An 11,469-nucleotide genomic window follows, 5' to 3' on the forward strand; every position below is an offset into this window, starting at 1 on the left:
TTGGAATACATTCAACATTGTCGGAATTTATAATTTGAAACTGCATATTAAAAGCAAAATAAAAACCTGGAGGCGACAAAAAATCAACCAAGAAATGTCAAAGTGTGGATGGAAAGGTGCAAAAGATTAGTAATTCCATATTCACTAAAAGGTCCTGGTAATTGAACAGTATTATTTTGTCCAAAACCCCATTTGACCAAAACCTTGTAATGGGACAGCTGTCCAAGTTCATTATTGTGTGGAACGCGTTTTTTTAAACTGTATCAACATAATAGTTTATAATATAGTCTACTGATTTGGTACATATCAATTGCGTTAACTGTTATTGGCACTTATACCGAAAATATGATTTTAAGGAGATCGTTGATTTTGTGTCTTTATAAGACAATTGCAAAACATTTGTACTATTTTGTTTTGTATTTGCCCTTATTTACACCACAATTTAAAACATATTGTTACAGGTATGGTATTAATAACATTTTCAATGTGATACAGTATACATAAAAGAGAAACGTTTAGATTCTGTCTATTATACGTATTGCTGTTTGAGAGTATATTGCTGTTGGTGTAATGACATGAGGACTGTACAAAGGCAGATAAAGTTTGTTTCCCAGTGGAAATAATCGACATCAACGCTTAAAATTAATCTTTTCGCGCCATTTTCGAATTTTCTTTCATAGAGCTATACAAAAAATCTCAACAAATCAGAGAGCCGCGTTCTGCGTATAAACAATGGAAAATCAATCATATGGGAATGGCGTCAAGTTTCAGACAATAAGCCAATTCGATGCTCAACATGTTGAACTCAAAACATACGGTGTTTTTTGCACTCTTTAAAATTAAAAGAACCAATACCCCCCAAAATGGTGACATATAATGCTTCTGTGTGCGTGCATATGTAGCTTCTGTGTATAGTATCATAGAGTATATCGTATTACGCATTGGTTTTCCGAAACAGTATCGGATGACTTCTGTGGAATAGAATCGATGTTTAAAGTTGGCTATTTTCTTTCCCGGAATGATAGCCATCGCCTCCGTACGAAGGATACTTGTTCTCCTTGTTGTCCTCCAGTGATATATCAGATGACCTACGAATTATAGAATTAAAAATAGCTAGATATGTGCAGACCTACAGATCATGACTTAGCCAATTATTTAATATCCAATATTCCGTCACTGTTATAAAAGATATAATTCAGAATGGATATGAGGGTACAATTATTAACAAGTATGGTATAGCACATGTATATCGAGCATATATTTATAATAATAAAACATTATCTTTTAAAATAAACAAAATCTAACAGGACAGTAATGATACTGAAATCTACTTATTTGATCAAGTAGGTTGTCTGTTGTATTTCGGAAGGAAACTGCAATGTACATGTAAACGATATGGCGGATTTAAGTCCCAGATAAAAATAAGCTTTTTTCTGCATACCTTAATTGATTTAAGACCCGAAGGGAAATCTACCAAATGAATTTTATGCCAAATAACCATTCTCTATTATTTCCCCAAGATGTTCTATACAAATAAGAAACACACAAAATGGCTATGCTTGTTAAACTGTTAAAACCGACACTTAACGTTTACTCATATAGACCTCCCCGGCTGAAATACTGTATATCTAAATTCATATGTATATCGAAAGGTTTATTTTAATATCTAATATCTAAATATGAATTCATACTTTCCGAGGAGTTTACTGTCCTCCATTGTTTCTGGTAAAGATTTGTTCAACGTTTCTGGCAAGTACATGGACGACAAACCAGCGATGACAGACAAAAATCCAAACAATCCAAAAGGAAACATTTTGCCAACCATGCCACCAATTAAAGCTGTCTGAAATATGTAGCGTGTGAAATTATAAAATACAAATTCATAAAATACAAAATATGAAATTAAATTTCCATTCCAGCAGTCTAAACCGATGGAAATCAAGAAATGTGTTTTTCCTGTCATTTGCGGATTCAAGTCCCGTTTTATCTGTTCAAGATTAAAGTGTTAACCCATAAGGTGTTTCCCTCAATAATATTCTTGGATATGACAGATAACACGTGCAGACAACAATACAATGACTACACATTATGGTTAGTTTTTATTGAGTTTGATTGTATTGGATAGGTTTTGGTGTGCTTTGCATTAAGCTGGTCATTGTTTTAACGACTGAGCCCTGTATTTATAGAATATATGCAGATATGCATATCTGGAGATTTACAGTACAAAGTCGAAGCTGATAATTATGATTATTCAGTTACTGTAAGTTTTTTCACTTCGTGGATACAATTTCTGCTGTTTTAATTATTTTCATTACAAGGGTTGCATTGATGATAAAACCCCAAATGTGTCATGGGAATTCAATGTACTGTACAGTGTTCAGTAAGAATCTACTGGCGTCCGTGGTTATGTATCTACGGATGAATCATGTTCTTAGCTAAATTAATTGCGTTAGTTATTGGCCTCTTTGATTGATATGCTAACAAATTCAGTGTTAATATAGAAATAATATACTTTTTGCTTTAATTTTTCAGATCATTGGGTCAAATAGCTAGTATAATATTATTATTTAACCTGCCTATATTATTTCCATATAAGAATATCTTAAAACTTTAAGAAAGTCCCGAAATCCATAACATTTTCATATAAAAGATCCTTGAAATACGTACTGAATCTGCAATATATGGTGCCACAATTCCTCCTATCCTTGCAGAACACAAACTGGAAGCCAAAGCAGAGTTTCGTACCGCAGTAGGAAACAACTCGGCAGAATAAAGGAATAGTGTGCCATATGCAGCTGTCGTCCCAAACTTTCCCACCATGGCAAGTGTTGTGACAATAGCCTGGTTCTCTGAATTATGTACGTAAACTTCATTTCAACAAACAATTTATTTTATAGTCCAAACAATTACCGACACGATTGTGTTTAACCTTAAATAGTGATAATATCATATTTTTTTATTGCGAAACTAACAATTTAAGGTATATTCATGGCAAACATTTCCGAATTCTATGGCCATCATGTGCGTTTTCTTTTAAGCATTGAACTGCTTTCATTTGGAAGTTATGGGCTGATGAATGCCAACTGGACAAAGGCAAATTTAATGAAGCGCGCTAGCGCTTCATGTTGGATTTGCCTTTGTCCAGTTGGCATTCATCAGCTCATAACTTTCAACTGAAAGCAGTTCAATACTTATATTTACATTTGACAACGATTTTTAAAGATTAAATCCAGGAATTCGGCTTCTACGATGAAGAACACATTATTATCGTCAAAGACGGAACAGCCTTTTCAACAGCCATCTTTCGTTATCACCGACGTTACAATTATGACGTCACTATAATAATGACGTCATCATAGAGATTTGGAAGTTATGGACTCGTAACCTTCAAGTGGGCTTGGTAAAGTTATATAGTGGGGCTGCAGTGTAAATGTAAATATATGCTAGTGTTTTATATATTGATGAGAGCGTGCTCTCTAGGAATCATATTGTTCCTTTCAACCACATTAACTTGAGTAAACTTACCAATCTCGTTATACACAATGGGAATGATTGTGGATGCACAAGCACATCCTCCAAATATCATACTTAGAGAATAAATTCTTTTCCTTCCTACTCGATCCACCAATAGTAAGGCCATGGTATAAGCTGGAATTTCTACTAGTCCAGATAACATCATGTTCAGGTACAAGTTTCCTCCTAGGTTACCAGCATTAAGAGATAGTCCGTAGTAACTCATGCTCACTATACACCTAAAGATAGTAGAACATTATACATATGTAAATAATTCATCTTTGATTGATTCAAATCAGTACAAAACAGGCTTACATAGGATTCTTTCTTCCGGGTAGTAACTTTCTAAGCGTTTTCATAGTGATTATTTATGTTCGAGGGAACAATAGATTTTAGCTCTAACTTTTTTACTTTTTACAAGGACAACGTGCATAGAAGCTGTATGATAAACTTGATGGAATATATTTCCCTAAAAGAAACACCATGGCTATCCCTACTCTACAGTGTTTATAGTCAACAGCATGATGTTATCAGGAAATGTTCTATTTCATTATGCGATATTGAATCAGACATGTTTTATGTTTTTGATATGCCTAGTGTTTCGGCTGTCGCCCACGTAGTTTTCCTTTGGAATGTGATTTAACCGGATATGACCTATACTGTAGATTATCATGACGGCTGATGGTTATTACGTTTCTGGATCACCTGGTCTTTTCTTCCTTTACTTTTTCATTATTTTCAATGCAAATCTATGTTTGCTGTGTTCATGTATTTTTTCTCTTTATACAGTTTCATTATCAGATGTCGGATAGTATCTGTTGTTTTTGATGATTGTTATTAAACTCTTCAAGAACTTATCAACACAGAAAGAATAAACAGGGCCAATTAATGATTTGTAAAGGGATAAACTGGTAACAGAAAAAAATAATCAGACAAATGAATAATGAAAAGAAGATGCCAAAGTACTCTTACAATACCATATACCTATGGCGACATCATTATTATACCAGCATTGGTTTTGTTACATATGGTTTTAAAAACCTGTAACGTAAAGTACTGTAAAAAATATGCAAATTATTGTATCGTTTTCGAGATTTGTGCGATTTCGTGGAAGGCACACCTGTACGCGAATGTTAATCGTCCTTGATAATGACTTATCAAGCTGTGACAGTACTAATCTGTAATATCCGCCATATTGTATATAAACAACTGCAACCGATAAAGCACGAGTGATCATATATCATGATGTAACATTATGCGTTTTCACTGTATGTTTATATTTGGCATTTAACTATAATTATTTTATACAGAGGTGCTTGTTTGTTAGATTAACATTTTTATACGAAAAAATCAATTGACGGTTGCGAAATTACTGTAAATTGCAAGTATGTCAGAAATGGCGTTTCGAGTAAGACAACATTGAGAAGATTATGGATTTTATTTCTGTTAAGAAAAAGGGAATTATTAATACACTTCTCAGAAATGTAATAATTTACAATAAAAGACTACAATATCATGTCTCTGTACGGGATCTGCAATTTCCGATTACACATCACAGGCGACTTGAAAACTTCGACCCAAACTTCGACCTGACCAGACCTCGAGTCTCCTTCATTAAAACGACAGATTCCTGCATTCCTGCTACTATGAGGTGTGTTGAGACTTTTCTCCCTCCGATAATTTAGCTCTCCAACAAACAAGATGTAATCCAACTCCGAGCGAATGAGATGGAACAGCAAGCATAAAAAGCATCAAAGTAAACATCAGTAACTATAATGTGACCATCTGTCGAATAATTGTTATTGTGTAATATCATGAAACGCACGCACGCACGCACGCAGAGACGTTAAGATATTATATAAATAATTCGACAAAAGTAGCAGTATTATATAATGTTGTTCGATGTTCAACGCTGTAATCTGAGCCGTTGTTCCTACTAGTCTCCGCCAAAAAACTGGAGGCGTTATGCCAAATTATAAATTATTTGTACGAATTTGATGAAAACGTTCACGATAAATTAATTCCGAGTTACCACAACAACTCCAGTCACCATCAACTGAAATAATTTACTCTAAATCAATAACAAATAATAAATTACTGAATTATAAGTGTTGCTAGGCAATATCACCTTACCGGATCTAGGCGACTCCCACGCTTTTGACGTCACATATCGAAATCTAGTTATAGCGACGACCGGCCCCAACGTCGATTGGCTATTGGCAGACAGGTAAAAAAAACCGTCGGTTTTGAGGCTTACATCTCGGGAAAGAGACGACGGCTTAGATGCAATTTTCGATTGCGAACGAATTCACAGTTGAAATACAGTGTATCAAAAATAATACGGGTACACTTTAAATGTAACCAATGATACACATTGCCGACAAATCAATTAATGAACTTTTTGTCAGCAACACCGTCTAATGAAAAGCAAAATCATGTGTAAGTATTTAATGCTTGCGTTAACATAAAAACTTGCCAGTTGAACATAATGACGAGTGTGCGCAGAATCATGCTCCTTGAGGAGAACAGCTGCCAGAGACTTCCGGTAGATTCAGACACTGCATTCGTCTCTATCCTCTCCAATACTCCATTGTCTATTGTCGCTTTGTTTGACTTGGCTATTTTCTGAAGTACTCTGTAGGCGGCGTGATATCGGTGCTTACCGATTAGCCAGCGAGGCGATTCAGGAATCAGCCTAATAACATAGAAAATATATCTTTCAGACACTTTCATATAAATCTGCAAATGTTAGGAGTTAGCAAATACAATTCACTATTCATTCTTCATTTAAAATACAGTGGAACTTCGTTAACTCGAACTCGACGGGGACCACGACAAAACTTCGAGTTATCCGAGTGTTCGAATTAAGCGAGTTGTCATTTTTGGTGCAAAGTTTGGTCAATATTTGTCAACATTATATAAATCATTATAACTCCGCTCTGTCGCTCATCAGTTCAGTGTAAAGACTGGTCAATACATGTAAATATCTATGTAATATTTCGTTCTGTCACTCGTAGTTTGGTGTAGTTTTGCCGATATACAGTCTCGATAAAGTTTCTTTCGCTTAGTCACTTTAATAACGATCTGATGTTCATGTCATGTTGGAAAAGGAATAACGATGAAATGGAATTCAACCGAATAACAATTTATTAATGTTATATCAAATAACCGTTTAACTTTAACACATATTACATGTAAAACGTAACAGAACCATTACCTTATATTGGACATATAAAATACTGTTTGATAGTCAAACTTACGTTTTACCGACAACCACGCCATTTCCATGTGTATTAGCACAGGAGGTTGGTACTGCGCATGTGCGTATAAAATGTCACTGTTACTGAGTTGGCGTTTTATCCGATTTAATAAACCGCACTCACCGTTACAGTCGTACTCTGAACAACTCGGCAGTAATTACGCTATTGTTTCAGCAGTTTACCGATTTAATAGGCACCGGTGACTGTTTCATTTCTACACATACCGGTGTGTCAGAGATTAGTTCCACTTGAGCGAGTGGGTAGATGAGTTGTTGACTATCGTGTGTACTATTATCGGCGACCGCCTGAGGAAATTACCTGATGTAAGTAAAACAGTACTTTTATCACCGACAGTTATTGTTATAAGATTCCACCGACAATTTCTTTCATGAATTTCGGTGTTGAAAAAATGTCGGCGTTTACAACCGATCGTTGTTGGACACAAACATGATACTTCGAGTTATTCGATCATTTCAAGTAGGATTTTTATTGTTGGGACCAAATTTTCACTTGGTATTATCCGAGTTTTTCGAGTATTCCGAATTCGAGTTTTCCGAATTCGAGTTTTCCGAGTTTTCCCCCTAAAGCTCATGAGTACTGGTGGTGACTGGCGCAGTAGATCCACACATAAATGTCAATATAACCCTCCTGGACCTCTTGGTGTATTCATGTTGTTGTCCCAACTGATGTTCCATAGAAATCCAAATCACCTGTCAGCTATCAGGCACCGCATGGAGACAGTTTCACCAAACAAATAGACACCAGCAGCATGTACATATAGTACAGACAAGTCGAACGTTCTCATGAAATGGTCGTAAATCAATCAATGAATGACCAGACTATTAATATAGCCACAACACACAGCTGGGCCTCCATAATATTCAGATACATGTGTCAGAGAATATCAGAACTCCTGCAACGACATAACAGTCATTGTAGTACCACACCGCCAGGCGTTATAAGAAGACAAACACGAGTCCATTTTGGTTAACAATCGTCTGCATACGGCTGTTCAGGGCCTCCATACATTCACCGTCAGCTCATAGATAATAGGTATGTATATAGCGTTGACAGGACATGGTCATGATATGGGCATTGGCATGGAGCTACAATATATAAATAGCAATCCCTATAAGACTATACCCTAACAATATAATTAACATTCATTCAATAGTTGTTTTATACAAACATGGCAATACCCATAACCGCTCTCGATCACGTACGCGCACCTGTTATCTCAGTACTGCCAATAACTTGCCACGCCCGAGCTTATACACATAAACACTCACGGTCGTTCATATATACGACAAATACCCTGAAATAAAAACATATTAACTTACCGTGGCTGAATTTCACGCTCCTTATGGCTTTCCCAATATATTCACATCTCTACCTGTCAATATGGCTGCCCGCTATGCCTACCTTCGTGTCCTCGCATGCGCAGTCACATACAAAAGTTACGCGCGAGAAATCGGCGCGTAATTTAAAAGGTTACAAATATTATACTTACATAACACATATATTTACATCCCGAACCGGTATGTGACACTTGGATAAAGAGAGAATTCGGCCGGGACTGACGACGTACTTCGAGTTAAGCGGGGTATTCAAGTTTTCCGAGTTCGAGTTAACGAAGTTCCACTATATGTATATTTCAATTCTTAAACATTTAATCGTGCGTACTTTTAGTCACTGTGTGCGAACTCAACTGTACGGTTACCGGATGTTGCGATAGCTGAAGCGGTTGAAAATGGCTGCTTATTGCAGAGGTGAGAAGAAAATAACAATTTTGTACCGATAACGAGGGAATTGATACAAAGAATAAGTTTTGGTACATGTTTAGATATCAATCTTGCCCTGAGACTATCAACATGTCTTTTAACTATAACCAAACTATCGCAAGGATTAAAAATCACTTGCTCCTCATCGAAAATTTCATCTGAAAGATGTTATTATTTTCATTTATATCCTCTCGTTATGTGTTATGTCTTCTATTTTAGGCCTGAAACGAAAGTTTGTACTCCGTTTATTCTATATCACTATTCCTACACGATATAATATTATGCAAAGTTACATTTTACGAGAAAAAATACACGGAGTTGAATGCGGGAATATGTACGGGTTGTTATGAAAATACTGTAAGGGTTGTAGCGATTTATGAAAAATTAACTGTACGGGTAATTGTGATGGTTATCGATGCATTATAAGTAGTCTGAGCCACACTCTCAATGTCCACGTTATTTTTGTGATTTATTCGATATCAAAAACTGTTTCTAATGATATTTCTTGTATAATGTTTCAGATCACGATGGAGTACCGTTGCTATTATTGTGGTTTCAAATGTTTGCTGTTTGAAGACGTAATTGAGCACTGTCAAACTTTACATGGACATGAAATACTTAAATTCAAAACTGCAATATACTCACCAAAAGGAACTATAGTTCTGACTAAACATTTCCAAATTGTACCAGATGTAGGAAGACAGGGAAAAGATAAAAGTAAATAGTGACACATGTACTATCATTGTGACCAGTCCACAGATGTTTCTACACAGACAGAAGAGAATGACGAGCTGTATATACAAATCACACAGATGCTTCCAGGCGCTATTCAAACTTAAATAACAACATGACAAATATGTATGTAACATTTAACGACCTGTTAAACCGTAAAGCATTACCAATGAAAAACATTGCATTTCTTTTGTTTTCTGATGTTGTGGATTGGTACTCCCGTGACAATACTCATGCTATGCGGTATTCCGCCGTTGTGAAACAGTTTTGGAGAACAGGAATGAAACTGTTCAAAGGGAAGTTCCTTAGATTTATGGGAGCTTGGAAGAATCAAGGTTTAAATCATAAGGGACAAACCAGTCCACAGGATGCGAAAATAAATTTTGCTGTTCCACATCATACATGTTTAGAGGATATTGAGGTGTCACAAAAACTAAGAAATGTAAAGCCAGGAATATTGCACGAGATGATAGAAATGGCAAAACAGGACGACGTGGAGCAGTACAATGTATTCAAACTCTGTATCGACGGTAAACAAATTGACACAGGTGCAATGGATCAGAAAGAAGGTGATGTAAATATATGGGGCTATGAAACAGAACCTACATTGTCACGACGGAAAGATGAATTACAGAGAGACAAAATGCTAATTGAAACATTTGCAAATTTATTGGAATCACTTGATGCAAGGGGTATGACATACCTTTCCGAACTGTTTTCAGAACAGAAGGAGCAAGTTCGCAAGATTGGTAAGGACATATTGCAAATGTTCAGCAAGCGTGTTTGCAAACTGCGGACTGTAAAGTAAAGGAAGGTTGTCACGTTCACAAAGTTACAAACAGCATGTGCAACACCACTGTTGAAAGAAAAGTATACATATGCCACAAGTGCCATCAAAACCCATGTTTACAGATGGAATATGACAATCAGTAGGATTATGAATGCGTTTGACTTACTTGGTAGTATAGTTGCTGAATGCAACGACATAAACACGTGTATCAACGTGGACAAAATTGTAATTTACCATCCCAAGATAACTACATTTGCTTGACAGGACCTAATGGAATTAGAAGCGGAGAAGCCTGGCAAGAAACGCGAAAGAACGCCAAAGTGACAGGAAGTTCTGCCCAGACTGCACTTGGATTCTACAGTTTAAAAAAGATGAAAGAACATTATGAACATGTTTTCAACTCAAAAGAAAAACCGGCCCCCGGGGATAAGGCAATGCAAAGGATGGAGTGGAACGTCAAATGAAATCAATGTCATTGCAACACTGATACACGTATCAAAGGTTTTATCCGTTTTCTTTCCGTCGTTGTCCTATGTAGAAGAAGGATGTGAGATAATTCATTAGAAAGATGCTCCGTTTGATGTTGTGAGTCCAGATGGCAGTGCCAGACAGACAGATGAAATGAAAAGACCACACTAGGAAAAAAACGTATGCTATTGAAATAAAATGTCCCTTTCCAGGTCAACTATTCAAAACACCTGTTGTTTACTCATTACCATGGCATTACGTCGTTCAAATTCTGTTTGAGATATTCGTTTTGCAAACACAGAGGTTACTATTTCTATGCTACAGCACGGAAAGCACAACGACATTCCTAGCGAAATTCGACCATGAACTGTTTCGGGACACTTTTGCCTTGCTCGAGAGATTGTACGGTCAGGAAATGTTTACCTCCAAAGAAACTACCAGACATTTTCTTGACATGCGGTTGTATTGAATTTTGTACGCTGTACGTACACTACCAGGCCAAAATCTTGGTGCATACATAAATTACAACACACCGGCCAATTACATCGGTATAGATCGTACACAATCCTAGATTTGTTTGTGTTACAACCCGTACAGTCGATGCTAACTTTATTTCGATATATTGCAAACCGTAGTAAAGACAGAATCATGCTGAATGTCATTGTCAATGCACGAGACGTATATGTTTCTACTCAAACAGTAAGAGAGTTATATATTATCCGTGTTTATCTGTAAAATGTGCAAATTTGATACGACAGTCACATCGACAGCTGATTTCACGCAGAGTTTTGATGTAAAAGTACAGACCCGTGTACGTTCGCAGTTCAGATTTAAGCGTAGCGTTTCCGTAGCACTTCCGTACCATTTCCGTAGCGTTACCGTAGCACTTCCGTACCATTTCCGTAGCAGTTCCGTAGCATTACCG

The 11,469-nt window shown here is 36.4% G+C and overlaps 1 protein-coding gene across 1 annotated transcript; it reads right to left on the bottom strand.

Annotated features, from left to right (window-relative positions):
- Positions 1-991: 991 nt before the first annotated feature.
- Positions 992-6,795, bottom strand: LOC117328457 (organic cation transporter protein-like). Its single transcript, XM_033885989.1, has 6 exons — positions 6,781-6,795; positions 5,990-6,252; positions 3,526-3,752; positions 2,668-2,849; positions 1,692-1,843; positions 992-1,088 (listed from the first exon to the last, which is right to left on the bottom strand). Exons 1-6 carry the CDS (start codon positions 6,793-6,795, stop codon positions 992-994), a joined length of 936 nt encoding a protein of 311 aa, XP_033741880.1.
- Between the last annotated feature and the right edge of the window lie 4,674 nt (positions 6,796-11,469).

The sequence above is a fragment of the Pecten maximus genome, chromosome 5, assembly GCF_902652985.1.
Source record: "Pecten maximus chromosome 5, xPecMax1.1, whole genome shotgun sequence".
Lineage (NCBI taxonomy): Eukaryota > Metazoa > Mollusca > Bivalvia > Pectinida > Pectinidae > Pecten > Pecten maximus.

Excerpts from the sequence above, each read along its gene's own strand:
- LOC117328457 (XM_033885989.1), bottom strand. Across the intron at positions 3,753-5,989 it reads CTCGTCATTATGTTCAACTG|GTGTATAGTGAGCATGAGTT; the intron begins GCAAGTTTTTAT and ends TACTATCTTTAG. Across the intron at positions 2,850-3,525 it reads CATTGTGTATAACGAGATTG|AGAACCAGGCTATTGTCACA; the intron begins GTAAGTTTACTC and ends TACATAATTCAG.